This window comes from Bos javanicus, chromosome 21 (assembly GCF_032452875.1).
Source record: "Bos javanicus breed banteng chromosome 21, ARS-OSU_banteng_1.0, whole genome shotgun sequence".
Taxonomy (NCBI): domain Eukaryota; kingdom Metazoa; phylum Chordata; class Mammalia; order Artiodactyla; family Bovidae; genus Bos; species Bos javanicus.
In genome coordinates this window covers 23,864,121-23,885,271 of record NC_083888.1, presented here as the reverse complement: position 1 = coordinate 23,885,271, position 21,151 = coordinate 23,864,121, and the positions used below count along the sequence as shown (strand labels likewise).

Genomic DNA, 21,151 nt, shown 5'->3' with positions numbered 1-21,151 from the left:
TTGTGCACTCACAGGCAAGTCTGGGTCAGTCTCTCGTGGGGTCACTGCTCCCTTCTCCTGGGTCTGGGTGCACAAGGTACTGTTTGAGCCCTCCAAGAGTCTTTTTTAATTCCTGTGTAAGTCCTCGCAGCTCTGTGGTGGGGTTAAAGGCGACCTCCTCCAAGAGGGTTTATGCCATACCCAAGTCTGCTGCACCTAGAGCCCCTGTCCCTGTGGCAGTCCACTGCTGACCTGTACCTCCATGGAAGATGCTCAGACACAGTTCTATCTCAGTCTCTGTGGAGTCCCCGGGTCCTGGTGCGCACAAGGTTTGTTTGAGCCCTCTTAGCATCTCTGGCGGGAATGGGATTTGATTCTAAACATGAATTTGCCTCTCCTACCATCTTGCTGGGACTTCTCCTTTGTCCTTAGATGTGGGGTATCTCCTCACAGTTGCTCCAGCGCCTACCATCTTACTGGGGTTTCTCCTCAAGGCTGGTCCAGCGAAGCACAGCTGCCGCCAGCTGTATGCCAATAACTGGTATACCAAAATGGCATATTTGGGGGTATCCCATTACAGAGTCAGAGGCAAGTTGACTATTTAGTCCTTACCAGGCTCTGGATTTCTTAGCTGCAGAGTAAAGGGCAGAGAAGAAGGGTTATACTCTGATTCTGGGAAACATCGGACAGAACAATGTTGTCAGGTGCTGTATGTAAAGTAGAACCCTCTCTTGTTTAGTAGCTAAGTTGTGTTTGACTCTTTTGAGACCCCATGGACTGTAGCCCACCAGGCTCCTCTGTCCATGGGATTTTCCAGGCAAGGATACTGGAGTGGGTTGCCATTTCCTCCTCCAGAGGATCTTCCCAACCCAGGGATCAAACCCGTGTCTCCTGCATTGGCAGGCAGGTTCTTTACTGCTGAGCCACCAGGGAAGGCCACAGCTCCCTCTGGCACTTGCTATTCAAAACTAGTCCTGGAAACCAGCACAGTAACATGTACTGTTAAACACTCTGCCTGTTACATATTCTTCTGGGGTAAAGGCATTTTAAGCCATTAAAGATCTATACCTCCAGATTGGGAGCAGATGTTTCTACATAGATACCAAGGCTGATAGCTAAGGACACTCATTTGCAGATGCAGCAATAAACACCATAAATGATGTAGCACATGAGCAGCTCAGGGCAGGGGTGTAATTACAGCAGAGGTGTAGAAATTGGGTTTCAGCTTGCAGCAGTTTCTCTCACCGAATCCAATCCCTGCCGAGTCCCCTGTCTGCTTTTAAAGGATGGTTGTTAATTTCTGATTTTTATTTTGCCCAACTTTGTTCCTTGGCACATGTCATTTGTCCCACCTCTGTGTCAAAAGGAAGTGTACGATCAGCCTTGCATTTTCAGAATCCATGTAGCCACACGCTGGCTTTCTCTTCGAAAGAGTCCTAGTCTCCCAGTCCTCCAGCACACCAACAAAGGCACAGACAAATTAAATCAAACTTGACTATCCACGGACTTCCCTGGTAGTCCAGTGGTTAGGACTCTGCTTCTGATGCAGGAAGTGCAGGTTCTATCCCTGGTCAGGAGACGAAGATCCCACATACCATGGTGCAAGACCAAGAAGTAAAAACGAGACAGAACAAAACTTGACTACCCTAATTTGGAAAGCTGTCAACCCCTGTTCTATACAATGTTGTTTTAGGTTAAATGATGCCAAGTGGTTATATGTGTGTAAAAGTATTAATAAATACCATTTTTGTGTTTGTTTCTCAATTTACAAAATGCTTTCACACTCGTTATCTCATTTTAAAGGAAGATAAGTATTATTTTCAGTTTTTTCATAGAATTATTAATAGCATTAACATTTATTTGATACTTTTCTTCTTTAAAAGCTTTAAAAAAAAGCTCCTCTATTCTTTGGGAATGGAGAGAAGATGGAGGGTGGTGTGTGTGTGTGTGTGTGTGTGTGTGTGTGTGTTTGAGCCTGAAAGAGCAGAATAATTAAAAATGCAAGGTCAAAAAATAACATGAAATATACATGACCGAAAGTTTTGTTCAGCAAAATACCCAACCAAATTTAAAAAAAAATAAAAAACCAGAAATGGTAAAGTGGAAATGAGATTGTCAAAGTGAGGGTAATAGAAGAGTTCATCTCTTTTCTTGTGTTATGTTGGAATGTATATATTTAGGTGGGTGCAGTTCTAATTTGACTTTATAGTGCAAATAAATGATCTGGTATAAATTGCAGTCCTTCTGGGCTGAAACTGATGTTTATTGATTAGTTAATATTGTGTGGACAGTTTATTTCCTATACATTTTGCTACTTAGCAAAGCGGTGATCTCTGCGGCAGGAAATGAGACATAGAAAAAATATGATGGAACAGCTGGATTTGAGCGTTTATGTGTAGGAGGGAAGTCAGTGGAAGCAAACTTAATAGATCCTTGGGTCAGCCCAGTGATTGCAAAATCAAAGAAGTGAAGCCTGTAAAATCAAAGTGTAATGAATGTACTTGTGATGGGAGAGTGGGAGTTTATACAGTGACAACTGGGTCTCAACAGTAGAAGGGTTAAGAGTGCAGTATTTGGTTCTGACCCCAGCCCTGCTGCTTGGGAAGTCTGTGATCTTGGACAAGTCACTTAAACTTACAAAAGTTCAGTTTTCTTAATTGTAGGAATGGCTTTTTATTAGAACAAAGGAGGCAGTTTTGTCAAGTTACTCAGGATCGTGCCTGGGGGCATCGTATGTGTTCAGCCTGGTTTTAATAACTTGCGCTTACCCAGCCCGACTGCTGGTTAAGTTTTCTTCTACATCCTTTGGATGTATTATGTTATCAAATCCTCTCAACAACTCCTTGAAACAAGTATTATTATCCTCATTTTACACATGTAACTGAGGCACAGAGAAGGTAGGAAACTTGCCCAAAGTCACACAGTGGTTGTAAGAGGTGAAGCTGGCATTCCAGCCCAGGTTGCCTGACTCTGTGGTCTGTGATCTTAGCCATGATTCCATATTTCCTCTCCCAGTAGTTTGTAGAATAAAAAAAAAAAAAAAAAATGCAGAGTGTGTTGAGAAGAAGCCCTGGAAGATGACATAGTGAGTAGCAGTATCAAGGATCTCTTACCGCAAATTTCAATGGAAATGTTTTGAAGTAGTTCCAAACAATGAAGGTGTTCAACAGGAACCAGTTCCCAACACCACCACCAAATCTAGATTTCCCAGTCGTGGACCTACTGTTATGAACATTGTTTATATGGGGTAGAGAAGAAACCTTCTGCCGTCTGCTATGTTCTCAACCATTGGATTCTATACCATTAGAGAGTATAATATTTTAAAGAGGCCCCAAAATAAGACCTGATTGGTGGCCTCATAAGCAAACTTGTGAGAGGAGGTTTTAAGTGGTGTCTACTTCACCTGTCCTGAAACACAAGATACAGCTTACTCCTGTTAGCTCCAACCTGAGGGGGATTTACCTGGAGGCCATTTGTCTGGGGTTTAAGTATCCCAGTGTAACAAGGGAGACGAGAAAGCATGTTAGCAGTGTTAATATCAAAGCTAGTAGAATCTTGCATGCATGCATGCTCAGTCACTAAGATCTGACTCTTTTGTGACCCCATGGACTGTAGCTCACCAGGCTTCTCTGTCCATGGGATTTGCCAGGCAAGAATACTGGAGTGGGTAGGTGTTTCCTTCTCTAGGGTATCTTCCCAACCCACGGATGGAACCCATGTCTCCTGCTTGGCAGATATTTTCTTTACCACCAGCACCACCTGGAAAGCCCCAAAAATAAATATTAAAAAATGTACAAAGAAAACAATAGCCCTATAGGTCTGTAAGAAGAAATTGAAGCAAATAAAACTGTTATGAAGACTTGAACACTCTTAATAGGAACTAAGTCATGTTACATTAACAGGTATTATTGAGCATTGCATTTTGAGGGAACATACTGTCTTTTCAAACATTTATGGACCATTTACAAAAACTGATTCTGTGCTAGACTCCAAAGAAGATTGTAAAAAAACCCCAAACTCGGTAAAACAGAAACCGTTAGTAGAGACCTCACCCTGCAGCTGCGCCCGTCCATTCTTTGGTCCCTCCCATTACAGAGGAACAAGTGTCCGGCTTCCTTTCCAAGGCTAATTAATCCCTCCATCTGCGTCCTGGATCCCAGCCCCCTCTGCTTCCTCAGAGATTTCACCCCACCTATTGTCTGTCTCCTTTATCCTCTTTCTCTGTCTCCTTTTCCCATCAGGGTTAAATGTGACCAGATCTCTTCCATCTTAAATGGAAATATAATTTGCAAATTATATGTGTGTGTGTATATGTGTGTGTATATATATGTGTGTATGGATAAGATATATATATCTTCCCTGGTGGCTCAACAGTAAAGAATCCATCTGCCAATGCAGGAGATGCAGGTACAACTCCTAGGTTGGGAAAATCCCCTGGGAAAGGAAATGGCAACCCACTCCAGTATTCTTGCCTGGGAAATCCCATGGACAGAGGAGCCTGACAGGCTACAGCCCATGGGGTGGTAAAAGAGTTGGACATGACTTAGCAACTCAACAACATATGTATTTTACATAATTATATATGTAATATATGTGTATGTGTATATAGATCTTTTAAACTCTCCACATCTCCAGCTGCCACCCTAATCTTTCACTTAGCTTTATTGACAACTTTTGGAAAAACTGTTTACATTTCCTGTGTCTCCTTTTTTGTCAATTTATTCCTCAGGTGGCAGCCTCCTGTGCTTACTGCCCAGTTGATACTGTCTTTATGAATCCCATTAGCAAGGTTTTTACTGCTTCATCCAAAAGGCACTTGAAGCCCCCAGTGGAAGCGCATTTAGTGCTGCTGGCCCCTCCCTCTTTAAAATTCTCTTCCTCATCAGGGTTCTCTCTCTATTTCTGGTCAGAGCTAGAATTGTGCTTTTCTGCAGAATGGTGGAGAAATCCTGAAAAGTTGTGACTGTAGAACCACCCTGCGTCCTGTCCTAAAGCCCTGGAGTTTTCCCTCACTCTACCCTGGTTCACTGCTGTCGGAAACACAGCTCACAGATGCTCCATAGCAGCATCACACAGAGGCTGCTGGATGGACACATTTTTGGGCTCCACCGTAAGCTGGTGGGACAGGATTTCTGTGGGAGGAACAGGAATCTGTGTTTTAATAAGTTCTCAAGGTAATTCTGGGAGGTGCTGCTCTGTAAAAGTACCACAAGGACATGAGATGTATCAAATATTAATATACTATGGAAAGCTACAGAAACAGACGGGAATTGCAGTTTAGGAGAGATGGCATTTAAAACTGTACAGTGGAGATAAGTTTTCTGTAATCTAAGGATGTTAAATCCTTAGGTGAGGACTCTTACAGATTGCTGCCTTCCCAGCCTTGCCCAGCTGCCCTGCAATGTGCGTTTCCCGACAAGGTAGTATTGTAAGCAACTGGGGGTTCACTTCCCTCTACACAGCCATGTATTTCCCCCAAGTGTGAACCATCTGACTGAAATAAAGTGCCAGGGTTTCTAGTCTGAGAGGTTTCACTTGAGTGTTTAATGGTCAATGAATGGCAGTTGGAATGTGTACACACACACACACACACATACATATACAGGATAAATGCTCTTCAAAGACACCACAGTCTAAGTTCACAAAGATTTTCTAAGAGAGTTACTTAGCCCAGTTGATCTCCCCGAAGAGGATTTCTTAGCAAAGATTTCTTATTTATTATTTTCAAAACAATTTTCGTTACATAGATGTCTCTCTTGATGTTGTTATTGTTTAGTCACTCAGTCATGTTTGACTCTTTACAACCCCATGGACTATAGCCTGCCAGGCTCTTCTGGCTATGGGATTTTCTCAAAGAAGAGTACTGGAGTGGGTTGACATTTCCTTCTCCAGGGGTTCTTCCTGACCCAGAGATCAAACCCGGGCCTTCTGCATTGGCAGGTGGATTCTTTACTGCTGAGCCACCAAGGAAGCCCTGGCCAGTGTAGCTATTCTGTTAAAAAGCCTCCATAACATTCCTTCTCAACAGATGTGTCTCTTATTTAGACCATTTATTTTTTCATAATATTGACTTTGTAAAGTGTTCATCCCGTTTGTCTTATAGAATTTCCCATCTTCTGGGTTTATCTGATTGCCACTTTATTTGTGGATCTCTCTCAATATTTCCTATAAACAGAGCAGTGAGGTCCAAGGCTTGATTGGAACTGGACTGAACATCTGTTCAGGTAGGAGCACATCAACGATGGTACAAAGTGCTTTATGTTGCATCACATCAGGAAGTCTGTGACATAGCAGTGTTGAGTTTGATCAGTGGTCTAAGGTGGGGAAACAGATCACTATCTTATGCAGATCCATGTTTCCTTGTAAGAAACCTACAGAATGTTATCTCAAGGTGTTAAATATTCTGTTTTGCAACAGTTTCTCACATGGGGTTTAGCATCTATTGTTGACCCTTGCTTGAAATAGTGCTTATTCTGGGGTTTGGTTGCACATGGCAATTTTCTAATTCTTTCCTTACCTCTGTATTTACTTTCTGATATTCTTCTGTAAAGAAGCTCCCCAGTCTTTTTTGTTTTTCCTTTCTCACTCTGAATTCAGAGATTTTTTGTTTTTAAATGTTTTGTCATATTATAGACACTATTCATCTGGGCTGCATATTGTCCAAAATGTGGCCAGTGGGAGCAGTTCAAGCTGAACCCTTTTGACATAATTCCTTTGGACTTTAAACACTGCTTTGCGTTCTGAAATAACAACAGGGTGTTCTAGGCTCACTTTGAATTTTTTTTCCTTCTCCAGACCTAGAATTGCCTGTTGTGTTTTTTTTTTTTTTTTTTTCCATGAAGTCTTGATTCTTTTTATTGGGGAATGGTATTTCGAGCCCAAGACATAGGCAATACTTACTGTCACTGGGGAATCTTTGCTTCCAAGCCCTTTTCATTGCAAAGAACTTTGAAAGTATAGAAGAAAGAAAAATGAAGACCATGTATCTGTGGACCTATTTAGAGCTTATTTTATGATTTCCTTATTTTTATCATTTTAAAATAGAGATATTTCTCACGGAAGTCAGCAAATAAAAAATTAAATTGTCTGTACTGTGTATTCATCAACAAAATATTATTGACTCTTTTACCTTAAATAATGACACAATGAAGTATACAGGTTTTTGGTTATTGTCCTTTGGATTTTGGCCAGCCTCAGCTTATTTTTTTTTAATATAAATTTATTTATTTTAATTGGAGGTTAGTTACTTTACAATATTGTTATGGTTTTGCCATACATCATCATGAATCCACCACAGGTATACACATGTTCCCCATCTTGAACCACCCCCCCTCCCTCCCCATACCATCAGCAAAAGAGACACAGATGTATAGAACAGTCTTTTGGACTATGTGGGAGAGGGAGAGGCTGGGATGATTTGGGAGAATGGCATTGAAACATGTATAATATCATATATGAAACCAGCCTCAGCTTATTAAGAATTGTTATTCTTCTGACTCCATTTGGAGATCCTTGTCACTCTCTATTACTGGAGATGCCATCATAAAATCTGAAGGCACTGGAAAATTTCCTAAATAATTAAAAAAAAATAACATTGTAAGAAAAAATACATTTTTATTATATAAAATTGGAAAATACAGAACAAAGCATAAAAAGCACATTATGTATGATGTTGGCTGTGGGTATGTCATATACACACTTTGTTATTTTGAGATATGTTCTTTCTATGCCTAATTTGTTGAGTTCTTATTCTTATCATTATTGAATTTTGTCAAATGGTTTTTCTGTATTGAGATGATAATAGGATTTTTCTTTTATTCTATTAACGTGATGTATTATATTGATTGATTCATATTTGATGAACTGTCCCATCTCCTTACATCCCAGGAGTAAAGCCCACTTGATCATGGTGTATGATCATTTTAAAGTGCTGCTGAAGTTGGTTTGCCAGTATTTTATTGAGACTTGTTGCATCTATATTCATTAGGAATGTTGGTCTCTAGTAACTTTTTTCTTCTTGAATTTTAAGTAGTTATATTATCTACAACCAAGGTTTTAATTTTTTTTATTTCCAATATATATTCCTCTAATTTATTTTCTACTTACACTGACAAAGATAAGAGTGTAGGGGGAAAATGATAATAATTTTTGTTGTGTTCCTAACCATGGTGGAAATAATTCTAATATTTCACCATTAAATCTGCTCATGGCTTCTGATTCTTTATTAAACTGAGGGTGTTTCTTTCTGTCCTTGGTTTTAAAAGGAATCTTATTGTAATGCATGCTGAATTTCATCAGATACCTTTTTATATTCATTAAAATGTTCATAATATTTAACTCACTTGATTTGTTAATATAGCTAATTATATTAGTACTTTTTCTGATGTTGAATCGATCATTCATTTTTATAATATACTGTATTTAGTCATAATGTGTGATCCTTAGGATAGAGTTCTGAAATTTGCCTTGTTGTATTTATTATTTTTACATCCATAGTGATAATTAAGTTTTAATTTACATATTTATTTATGTGATCTCTGTGTTTGGTTTGGGTATCAGTTATTTTAGCTGGTATTCACCAACTGGGAAGCTTTCAGTTTCCTATTATCTGCAACCTGCTTGTTTGCTTAAGGTTTTGCAAAACTTATCCAGCAAAATATTTTGGCCCTGGTCCTTTATTTTCTTTTTTTCCTCTGTAAATAATATTTTTAGCTTTTAAAAAAATTAATTTTAAAAGTAACTCATTGGTGTATTTTTATTACAGAAAACAAAAAATATAGAACTACGTTTCCATTCAGGCACTCCCAGAATTCTTTTCTTTCCTGAGAGGAAACCACTGTCAATGGTTTGATGAGAGAGAATGGAGAGTTATTATTTGGTGGGCTCAGACTTTCAGTTTTGCAAAATGAGAAAAGTTCTAGAGATAGATTGTGATAATATGTCTTACCCCATCCCCTGCCAAAAACCATCCTACTTTCTGTCTCTATGAACTTAACATACCTCATATAAATGGAATCATACATATCCTTTTGTGACTGGCGTATTTCACTTAGCATAGCATCTTTGTGGTTTATCTGTGTGTCATAGCATGTGTCAGAATTGTCTTACTTTTTAAAAAAATACTTAAAAAAATTTTTTTTTCATTTTGGCCACCCCAGACCTTTGTTGCAGCATGCGGGCTTTCTCTAGTTGCAGTATGTGGTATGTGGGTTTCTCTTGTAGCACACCAACCTTAGAGCACATGGACTCGGTAGTTGCAGTGTGCTGACTTAGTTGACTTGAGGCATGTGGAATCTTAGTTCCCCCAACAGGGACTGAATCTGCGTCCCCTGCATTGTAAGGCAGATTCTTAACCACTGGACCACCAGAGAAGTCCTAGAATTGCCTTACTTTTTAAGGCTGAAAAATATCCCATTGTATATATTTACCACGTGATAGCTTTCCACTCATCAGTGAATGGACACTTAGGTTGATTTCATCTTTGGCTGAAATAATGCTGCTGTGAATGGCATGTGCAAATATCTGTATGAGTCCCTGATTTCAGTTCTTTGGGGTGTACCCAGAAGTGGAATTGCTGAATCATGTTGTAACTCTATATTTAATGTTTTGAGTAACTGTTTTCCATAGTGATTGAAAAATTATTTTATATTTCCATCAGCTGTTCACAAGGGTTCTAATATCTTCACATCCTGACCAACACTTGTTATTTTTTCTGTTTGTTTGTTTTAATAATGGCCATCCTAGTGAGTGTGACAGAGAAGGCAATGGCACCCCACTCCAGTACTCTTGCCTGGAAAATCCCATGGACGGAGGAGCCTGGTAGGCTGCAGTCCATGGGGTCGCAAAGAGTCAAACAAGACTGAGCGACTTCACTTTCATGCATTGGAGAAGGAAATGGCAACCCACTCCAGTGTTCTCACCTGGAGTATCCCAGGGACAGGGGATCCTGGTGGGCTGCCGTCTACGGGGTCCCACAGAGTCGGACACAACTGAAGCGACTTAGCAGCAGCAGTGAGTGTGAAGTGATATCTCTTTGTGGGTTTGATTTGCATTTCCCTAATGATTAGTGACATTGAGCCTGTTTCTTTGTGCTTATTGACATTTGCATATCCTTTTTGGAAAAATGTCTATTCAAGTCCTTTGCCCACTTTTTGAATTGGGGTGATTTTTGTTGTCATTGTTGTTGGGTTGTAGAAACTCTGTATCTGTTCTGAATATTAACCCCTTATTTGGTACATGATTTACAGATATTTTCTCCCACTGCATGCCTTGCCTTTTCACTCTATTGATAGTACCCTTTGACGTGGAAAAGTTTAATTTTGATGGAGTCCAGTTTATGTTTTTCATCTGTTACCTATGGTTTTGACATCATAATCAAGAAATAGTTGGCCATGTAGTTATTTTTTAACTTGTTTTTTTCTTTTCTTTTTTTTTTTCCTGGAAAAGGAGATTCAAAGATGTTTAATTTAACTATTATGTTGTGTACAGTTGTGAAAGTGAATGAAGGACAGTTAGGCTCACCAACATGACTTGATTTCAAATAAACAGCATTGTTCAAAGAAAAGCAAATTACATAAGAATATACACATACGTATGTAGTTTCTTTCTATTTTAACCAAGGTCCCAAACAAGCAAAATTAAGCAATTTGCTGCTTGAGGATACATTCACAAGTGATCCAACTACCAGGAAAACAAAGGATTGTACTTATCTAACACTGGGTAAAAACATATATTAACTTGTTTTTTTCATCAATCAGTATATATGTTAGCAGTCTTTCCACATCAAGTAATGTGGCCTCCTAGTGTTTTTTATCAGTTGTAGAGTATTCCTTCAGGGCTTCCTAGGTGATGCTAATGGTAAAGAATGCACCTCCATATGTTGGAATTTTTAATAGTTTTTCTCCTGTAATTGAGATCTAATCTTACTGCATTGTGGTCAGAAAAAATGCTTGGAATGATTTCTATCTTTTTGAATTTACCAAGGCTAGCTTTATGGCCCAGCATGTGATCTATCCTGGAGAAGGTTCCATGTGCGCTTGAGAAAAAGGTGAAATTCATTGTTTTGGGATGAAATGACCTATAGATATCAATTAGGTCTAACTGGTCTATTGTATCGTTTAAAGTTTGTGTTTCCTTGTTAATTTTCTGTTTAGTTGATCTATCCATAGGTGTAAGTGGGGTATTAAAGTCTCCCACTATTATTGTGTTATTGTTAATTTCTCCTTTCATACTTGTTAGCATTTGTCTTACGTACTGTGGTGCTCCCGTGTTGGGTGCATATATATTTATAATTGTTATATCTTCTTCTTGGATTGATCCTTTGATCATTATGTTAGAAAATCTTAACAGACCCATCACAAGCATGGAAATTGAAACTGTAATCAAAAATCTTCCAGCAAACAAAAGCCCCGGTCCAGACGGCTTCACAGCTGAATTCTACCAAAAATTTAGAGAAGAGCTAACACCTATCCTGCTCAAACTCTTCCAGAAAATTGCAGAGGAAGGTAAACTTCCAAACTCATTCTATGAGGCCACCATCACCCTAATACCAAAACCTGACAAAGATCCCACAAAAAAAGAAAACTACAGGCCAATATCACTGATGAACATAGATGCAAAAATCCTTAACAAAATTCTAGCAATCAGAATCCAACAACACATTAAAAAGATCATACACCATGATCAAGTGGGCTTTATCCCAGGGATGCAAGGATTCTTCAATATCCGCAAATCAATCAATGTAATACACCACATTAACAAATTGAAAAATAAAAACCATATGATTATCTCAATAGATGCAGAGAAAGCCTTTGACAAAATTCAACATCCATTTATGATAAAAACTCTCCAGAAAGCAGGAATAGAAGGAACATACCTCAACATAATAAAAGCTATATATGACAAACCCACTGCAAACATTATCCTCAATGGTGAAAAATTGAAAGCATTTCCTCTAAAGTCAGGAACAAGACAAGGGTGCCCACTTTCACCATTACTATTCAACATAGTTTTGGAAGTTTTGGCCACAGCAATCAGAGCAGAAAAAGAAATAAAAGGAATCCAAATTGGAAAAGAAGAAGTAAAACTCTCACTGTTTGCAGATGACATGATCCTCTACATAGAAAACCCTAAAGAGTCCACCAGAAAATTACTAGAAATAATCAATGACTACAGTAAAGTTGCAGGATATAAAATCAACACACAGAAATCCCTTGCATTCCTATACACTAATAATGAGAAAACAGAAAGAGAAATTAAGGAAACAATTCCATTCACCATTGCAACAGAAAGAATAAAATACTTAGGAATATATCTACCTAAAGAAACTAAAGACCTATATATAGAAAACTATAAAACACTGGTGAAAGAAATCAAAGAGGACACTAATAGATGGAGAAATATACCATGTTCATGGATTGGAAGAATCAATATAGTGAAAATGAGTATACTACCCAAAGCAATTTATAGATTCAATGCAATCCCTATCAAGCTACCAACAGTATTCTTCACAGAGCTAGAACAAATAATTTCACAATTTGTATGGAAATACAAAAAACCTCGAATAGCCAAAGCGATCTTGAGAAAGAAGAATGGAACTGGAGGAATCAACCTACCTGACTTCAGGCTCTACTACAAAGCCACAGTTATCAAGACAGTATGGTACTGGCACAAAGACAGAAATATTGATCAATGGAATAAAATAGAAAGCCCAGAGATAAATCCACGCACATATGGACACCTTATCTTCAACAAAGGAGGCAAGAATATACAATGGATTAAAGACAATCTCTTTAACAAGTGGTGCTGGGAAATCTGGTCAACCACTTGTAAAAGAATGAAACTGGACCACTTTCTAACACCATACACAAAAATAAACTCAAAATGGATTAAAGATCTAAACGTAAGACCAGAAACTATAAAACTCCTAGAGGAGAACATAGGCAAAACACTCTCCGACATACATCACAGCAGGATCCTCTATGACCCACCTCCCAGAATATTGGAAATAAAAGCAAAAATAAACAAATGGGACCTAATTAACCTTAAAAGCTTCTGCACATCAAAGGAAACTATTAGCAAGGTGAAAAGACAGCCTTCAGAATGGGAGAAAATAATAGCAAATGAAGCAACCGACAAACAACTAATCTCAAAAATATACAAGCAACTCCTACAGCTGAACTCCAGAAAAATAAACGACCCAATCAAAAAATGGGCCAAAGAACTAAATAGACATTTCTCCAAAAAAGACATACAGATGGCTAACAAACACATGAAAAGATGCTCAACATCACTCATTATCAGAGAAATGCAAATCAAAACCACTATGAGGTACCATTTCACACCAGTCAGAATGGCTGCGATCCAAAAGTCTACAAATAATAAATGCTGGAGAGGGTGTGGAGAAAAGGGAACCCTCTTACACTGTTGGTGGGAATGCAAACTAGTACAGCCACTATGGAGAACAGTGTGGAGATTCCTTAAAAAACTGGAAATAGAACTGCCTTATGATCCAGCAACCCCACTGCTGGGCATACACACTGAGGAAACCAGAAGGGAAAGAGACACGTGTACCCCAATGTTCATCGCAGCACTGTTTATAATAGCCAGGACATGGAAGCAACCTAGATGTCCATCAGCAGATGAATGGATAAGAAAGCTGTGGTACATATACACAATGGAGTATTACTCAGCCATTAAAAAGAATACATTTGAATCAGTTCTAATGAGGTGGATGAAACTGGAGCCTATTATACAGAGTGAAGTAAGCCAGAAGGAAAAACATAAATACAGTATTCTAACGCATATATATGGAATTTAGAAAGATGGTAACAATAACCCTGTGTACGAGACAGCAAAAGAGACACTGATGTATAGAACAGTCTTATGGACTCTGTGGGAGAGGGAGAGGGTGGGAAGATTTGGGAGAATGACATTGTAACATGTAAAATATCATGTAAGAAACGAGTTGCCAGTCCAGGTTCGATGCACGATACTGGATGCTTGGGGCTAGTGCACTGGGACGACCCAGAGGGATGGTATGGGGAGGGAGGAGGGAGGAGGGTTCAGGATGGGGAACACATGTATACCTGTGGTGGATTCATTTTGATGTTTGGCAAAACTAATACAATTATGTAAAGTTTAAAAATAAAATAAAATTTAAAAAAAAAAAAAAGAAAAAAAAAAAAAAAGAATGCACCTGTCAATGCAGGAGATGTAAAAGACACAGGCTCAATCCCTGGGTTGGAAAGATCCTTAGCCTGGACGTGTCACTGTTTATCTAACTCCTCCCCAAATAGTGAGCATTTAAATAGTGTTCATTTTTTTACATGTATGTGTGTCAAAAACAAACAAATATAAAATCAGGAAAGGATATTTATCACAGTGCTAGAAGTGATCTCTGGGCAGTTGGATTGGAAATAGCTTTGTTTTGTCTGGAATGCTTTTTGAATTTTCTAATTTTAATAGTAAATAAGTATTTTTATTTGATAAAACTTATAAACAAGTCAATAAACATAGTGACATCCTTTGATTCAACAACTTCACCCAGAGGCTATCAAAAACTCTTCTCTGTAAGTTAAACAAACAAAACACAACATCTGCTTGAAGTAATTCATATTGTTGATGATGTACTAATATCATTAATCATAGATTTGATGATCAAATAGGAGACTGGGGGATAGAAGTTCATATACCCCTGGATTATTATGTGGTCATGAAAATTAATTTCAGAATGTGTAACAGCATGAAAAAAAAATCTGTTTTTTTTTTTTCAGGGGCCAGGGGCCCCTGATTTCCATTAAATAATTATCTTGGCCAGGTACTATCAAAACTTTTTGGCAGAGAACCATGTAGTAAGTATATTACTCTCTGTGAGCCGTATTGTCTTTGTTACAGTTACTCACCTCTGCCTGTGTAGGGCACTGCTGCTGCTACTGCTAAGTCGCTTCAGTCGTGTCCGACTCTGTGCGATCCCATAGACGGCAGCCCACCAGGCTCCCCCGACCCTGGGATTCTCCAGGCAAGCACATTGGAGTGGGTTGCCCTTTCCTTCTCCAATGCATGAAAGTGAAAAGTGAAAGTGAAGTCGCTCAGTCGTGTCTGACTCTTAGCGACCCCATGGACTGCAGCCCACTAGGCTCCTCCATCCATGGGATTTTCCAGGCAAGAGTACTGGAGTGGGGTGCCATTGCCTTCTCCATTGTAGGGCACAAGCAACCTCAAATGAATGAGTATGACCTTAGGGCCATAGTTTGTGGCCTCACTCAAGTTGATCAGTACATTTATTTAAATTTTTCTTTAATATTTTAAAAAAATAGATTGGTCAAAGAATTCCGTCAGTTTTTTTAAAGTAAAAGAAACATTTCTCATTTTCACCAGGAAGTTTATTGAATAATGTATTCACCATTTTGTTCCACTACTTTCTTCCATTTTTCAGGCAACTTCATAATACCATATTCTCGAAACTTTTAGTCTTTTTGGGCAGAGAACTGTTCTAGGTGCTTTTTATAGTCTTCCAGGGAATTGAAAATTTTTCCTTGAAGCTAATATCGTAAAGACCAAATTGAAGGGACATCCGAAGCAGCAGTGTCTGGTGAATATGGCAGATGAGTCAGAACTTCCCAGCCAAGATGTAACAGTTTTTGCCTTAGTCATCAAAGAAACATGCACTCTTACATTATCCTGATGGAAGATTATGGGTTTTCTGTTGACTAATTCAGTACACTTTTCATCGAGTGTTGTCTTCAATTGGTCTAATGGGAGCATTACTTGTTGAAATTAATCATTTGGTTTTTTGAAAGAAGCTCATTATAGAGGACACCCTTCCCATTCCACCGTATCACCCAGTATCACCTTGTTTGGATGAAGATCGGCCTTTGGTGTTGTTGATGGGTTCTTTTCCCTTGCCCCATGATCTCTTCTGTTCCACGTTATTGTACAGCATCCCCTATTTATTGCCTGTCACAATTTGTTTTTAAAAATGGGACTTTTTGTTACATTTAAGAAGAGAATCACATGCAGAGTCAAGAAGATTATTTCTGCTTAACTTATGTGGAACCCAAACATCAAAATGATTAACATAAATAAGCTGGTGCAAATGATTTTCAGCACTTGATTTGGATATTTGGGTATGTTGGTTATCTCTTCGTGGTATAATGTAGATTGTTCTCAATAACTCTATTTGATTGCTATCAACTTTAACTGATCTACTGGATCATGGAACATTGTCCAGCTAGAAATTTGAGCATGAAACTTCACAAACCACTTTTGACACATTCAATTAATCACAGCACCTTCTCCATACGCTGCACAAATCTTTATTTGCTTCTCAGTTGTGTTTTTATCTTTCTTGAAATAATAAAATATATAAAGCATGATATGCTGAAAATGTTGCTTTTTTTCTTCCATCTTTATTATTAACATGGCTACACAAAAATTCACCAGTTTTGTAAGTTATTTTTTTAAATGACAGCTGTCTTAATACAGTCTAAAGAAATTGTTTCTAATGAAGTTAAAGACAACTAAGCACTACTAGAGCCATCTTACAGAAAAAAATGAATGTTTTGGCCAACCCAATATTTAAATGAAATTATGTGCATATATTAATATGCCTTAGACACAATAGCTGTTTTCTGAAGATTTCCTGACTGAAGATGGAAATGAAATACAATTAAGAACACTTTATACATGCCCTTAGTTTTGATTGAGTTGCTTATTTCAATGGGCCTTTAGTGCAGAAGTTTTATTACATTTGTCTTGTGTTCTTTCCTAGGGGAAGAAAATGTAATTGCTGTTCCTCTGGGAAGTCGAAGTGTGAGAATTACAGTGAAAGGACCTGCACATCTCTGTAAGCAAGATTTAATCTTAACACTTTTCTTCTTTTCTGAAAGCTTATTTAGTAAAGAAAATGTATGTATGTATATATATATATACACACTTCTTTGTATTAATGAAGAGGTCAACATCTTAATGGTTTTGCTTATCACCTTGAATAGTCTAGGTCTTCCCAGGTGGATCAGTGGTAAAGAATCCGCCTGCCAATGCAGGAGCCTCAGGAGATGTGGGTTTGATCCTTGGGTTAGGAATATCCTCTGGAGAAGGGAATGGCAATCCACTCCCTAGTCCACTAGTATTCTTGCCAGAGAAATCCCATGGACAGAGGAGCCTGGTGGGCTACAGTCCATGGGGTCGCAAAAGAGTCAGACACAACTGAGCACGCCCAGTGAAATAGTCTGTATCTCTAGGGAATGATCTATGACCCTGAGTTTTTGGTTCTCATGTCCTACTGGGAAGTATACCAGTTTGGGATTAATCCCCTCACAGGAGAGGAAATCAAGTTATATGTGAAATGAACTATTTTTTATGTGGAGGGTGAACTTAGATTCAAGAGTCTTCTGGAGATCTCAACAGTTTGGAATTAAAAAATAGCAAAACAAAATTTAAAACGCAGAGCTGCATCAGTGAATACAGCTGACAAGTACAAGCTCTGTGGACAACACATTACAGCCTAGATCTAGGGGGCACTGAAAGTAAACACTGGTTTCCCAGAATCCTAAGAGTTTGAAACAATAAAGGGTTGGGATTTATGTTTCTTTGGTCAAAGTCACACGGCATCTCCTCTGTCTTAGCTTTTCTGGTCTCTCGGTGGTGGTTTAGTTGATAAGTTGTGTCCAACTCTTGCAACCCCATGGACTGTAGCCCACCAGGCTCCTCTGTCCATGGGATTCTCCAGGCAGGAATACTGGAGTGGGTTGCCATTTCCTTCTCCAGGGGATCTTCCCAACCCAGGAATCAAACCTGTGTCTCCTGCATTGCAGGCAGATGATTTACCAATTGAGCTACAAGGGGAGCCCTTTCTGGTCTCTTAGGACCCAAAGAAACTGGGAATACCGAAGTTTGTATAGTTCCCTCCCAGGGTTTCCTGTGGCCATGCGAAGGACTTTCTTAGTCTTTTTCTGGGGAAGTTGAGTCTCTGCCAAGACTGGGTCCCTGGCCTTGAAGAAGCTCACTGTGTTCAGCTCTATCTTTCTGTAAAAAGTACAAAACACTAAGTAGTTATAAATATAGCTATTTTAAAACCTCACAAATCAAGGTCCACGGGATTAAAATGCTGCATAGTTTGCCCTTTTGTTTCTCCTGAGCCACCATCTTAGATTTTCAAGTTGTAAGAATTTCTCAGGGCCACAGCGTTGTACATTTTCTGTAGCTTTCAAGTGTGTATGTGCATGTGTGTGTATATGTTTGTATACTTTAGATTCAATACTGATGTTCTAACCAGCAATGTCCTTTGAGGAATGTTTATATCAAAATGTGTTTGTCACCAAGGATATAGATTAAAAATTAAAAAAAAAGAAAAAAGAAATTCCATAGTACATTATGGCCTAAATAGGGAAGGAAGAGAATATGTTTAGGACAGTGAGAGTGAGCCATTATTGGAAAGTCTTTTTTTAACCCTACTTTATTGTATGAATTATGACTAAAAAAGTGTGACTGATCTATTTAAAATATTAAAATGTTTAAAACCATATAATGATCAGTTCACTCAAGGCTTTCTCTAGAATGATGCATCAAAACATCTTTTAAGACTTCTTCTGAAAATGGCTTAAAGCCCACCAGAGCTCTTTCTTTTTTAAAGTTTATTTGGCTGTGCTAGGTCTTAGTTGTGGCACGTAGGATCTTCAATTGTGGCATGTGGGATCTAGTTCCCTGAACAGGGATGGAACCCGCACCCCTGCATTGGGAGCACAGAGTCTTAGCCACTGGGCCACCAGGGGAGTCCCAGCCCACAACTCAATGAGAATAAATCTTCATCCTTGTAAACGCCAACTTGATGTTTGAAAACAGGGGAAAATCATTTAGATCCAAATTCTGTGAATGATTTGAATGATCACGTTGTAAAATAACATTTTGGTTCAAAACTATTAAGTACTAAATATTCAGTTCAGTTCAGTCGCTCAGTCGTGTCCGACTCTTTGCGACCCCATGAATTGCAGCACGCCGGGCCTCCCTGTCCATCACCAACTCCCAGAGTTTACCCAAATTCATGTCCATCGAGTCAGTGATGCCATCCAGCCATCTCATCCTCTGTCGTCCCCTTCTCCTCCTGCCCCCAATCCCTCCCAGCATCAGAGTCTTTTCCAATGAGTCAACTCTTCGCATGAGGTGGCCAAAGTACTGGAGTTTCAGCTTTAGCATCAGTCCTTCCAAAGAAATCCCAGGGCTGATCTCCTTCAGAATGGACTGGTTGGATCTCCTTGCAGTCCAAGGGACTCTCAAGAGTCTTCTCCAACACCACAGTTCAAAAGCATCAATTCTTCAGTGCTCAGCCTTCTTCACAGTCCAACTCTCACATCCATACATGACCACAGGAAAAACCAGAGCCTTGACTAGATGGACCTTTGTTGGCAAAGTAATGTCTCTGCTTTTGAATATGCTATCTAGATTGGTCATAACTTTCCTTCCAAGGAGTAAGCGTCTTTTAATTTCATGGCTGCAGTCACCATCTGCAGTGATTTTGGAGCCCAGAAAAAATAAAGTCTGACACTGTTTCCACTGTTTCCCCATCTATTTCCCATGAAGTGGTGGGACCGGATGCCATGGTCTTAGTTTTTTGAATGTTGAGCTTTAAGCCAACTTTTTCACTCTCCTCTTGCACTTTTATCAAGAGGTTTTTTAGTTCCTCTTCACTTTCTGCCATAAGGGTGGTGTCATCTGCATATCTGAGGTTATTGATATTTCTCCTGGCAATCTTGATTCCAGCTTGTGCTTCTTCCAGACCAGCATTTCTCATGATGTACTCTGCATAGAAGTTAAATAAGCAGGGTGACAATATACAGCCTTGACATACTCCTTTTCCTATTTGGAACTAGTCTGTTGTTCCATGTCCAGTTCTAACTGTTGCTTCCTGACCTGTATATAGGTTTCTCAAGAGGCAGGTCAGATGGTCTGGTATTCCCATCTCTTTCAGAATTTTCCACAGTTTATTGTGATTCACACAGTCAAAGGCTTTGGCATAGTCAATAAAGCAGAAATAGATGTTTTTCTGGAACTCTCTTGCTTTTTCGATGATCCAGCGGATGTTGGCAATTTGATCTCTGCTTCCTCTGCCTTTTCTAAAACCAGCTTGAACATCTGGAAGTTCACGGTTCACGTATTGCTGAAGCCTAGCTTGGATATTCATAGCAGTATAATTCATAATAGCCAAGATGTGAAAACAGCCCAGATATCCATTAACAGATGAATGGGTAAATAAAATGTGGCGTATGTAGAATATTATTTGACTATAACAAAGAATGAAGTCCCTGACATGTGCTACAATAGATGTTTCTGTGCTCAGTCATGTTCGAGTCTTTGTGACCCTGTGGACTGTAGCCTACCAGGCTCCTCTGTGCATGGGATTCTCCAGGCAAGAATACTGGAGTGGGCTACCATTTCCTACTCCAGAGGAACTTCCCTACTTAAAAATGGAACCCAAGTCTCTTATATCTCCTGCATTGGCAGGCAAGTTCTTTATGACTAACGCCACGGGAAGCCTGCTACAATAGATACGATATTTGAAAACATTGTGCTAAGTGAAAGAAGTCAGTCACAAAAAGGCCACGTATTATTACTATATGATTGTCTTTATATAAAGTGTCCAGTGTAAGCAAATCTAAGGAGACAAAAAGTTGGTTGGCACTTGCGTAGGGCGAGGGTGAGTTGGGTTGGTGGCAGGTCTGGGGACTGTTAATGGATATGGGGTTTCTTTGGAGAACTGGTGTCAAAAATGTTCTAAACTTAGATTGTGGTGATGGTTTCACAGTTCTGTGAATATGCTGAAACCACAAAACTATATTTTAAATGAGTGAATTTTATGGCATGTGAATTTTACAGCATATCAATAAGATATTTTAGAAAATAAAAATATGCAAAGCCTGGGCCTGATTTTCTCATGATACTAAAGACAGTTCTTTAAAATTCATCTCTAAAGAGAGCTTAATAAGCTCAAAAAACAGAATAAGTAGGCAGTAAACAGGTTTAGTAAAGATAAATACTTTGAGGTAAAATACTCATTTATATACATACCTGTTCTGGCATATTAAATATAACTTTAATACTCAAGACTGGCACTGTCCCAAGAACAGAGCTCAAAAATATTCCCATTTCTCCAAAGGTGGTAAGATCTCTTGCTTGG

At 38.9% G+C, this 21,151-nt stretch overlaps 1 protein-coding gene across 8 annotated transcripts in view; it reads left to right on the top strand.

Annotated features, from left to right (window-relative positions):
- ADAMTSL3 (ADAMTS like 3) overlaps positions 1 to 21,151 on the top strand; it is a 410,509-nt gene that overhangs the window by 206,747 nt on the left and 182,611 nt on the right. For all 8 annotated transcript variants that reach the window (XM_061394516.1, XM_061394517.1, XM_061394521.1 and 5 more), the window contains one exon: positions 16,751 to 16,825. In XM_061394516.1, the coding sequence (XP_061250500.1) occupies positions 16,751 to 16,825 (75 nt within the window). The remainder of the gene's footprint in view (positions 1 to 16,750; positions 16,826 to 21,151) is intronic.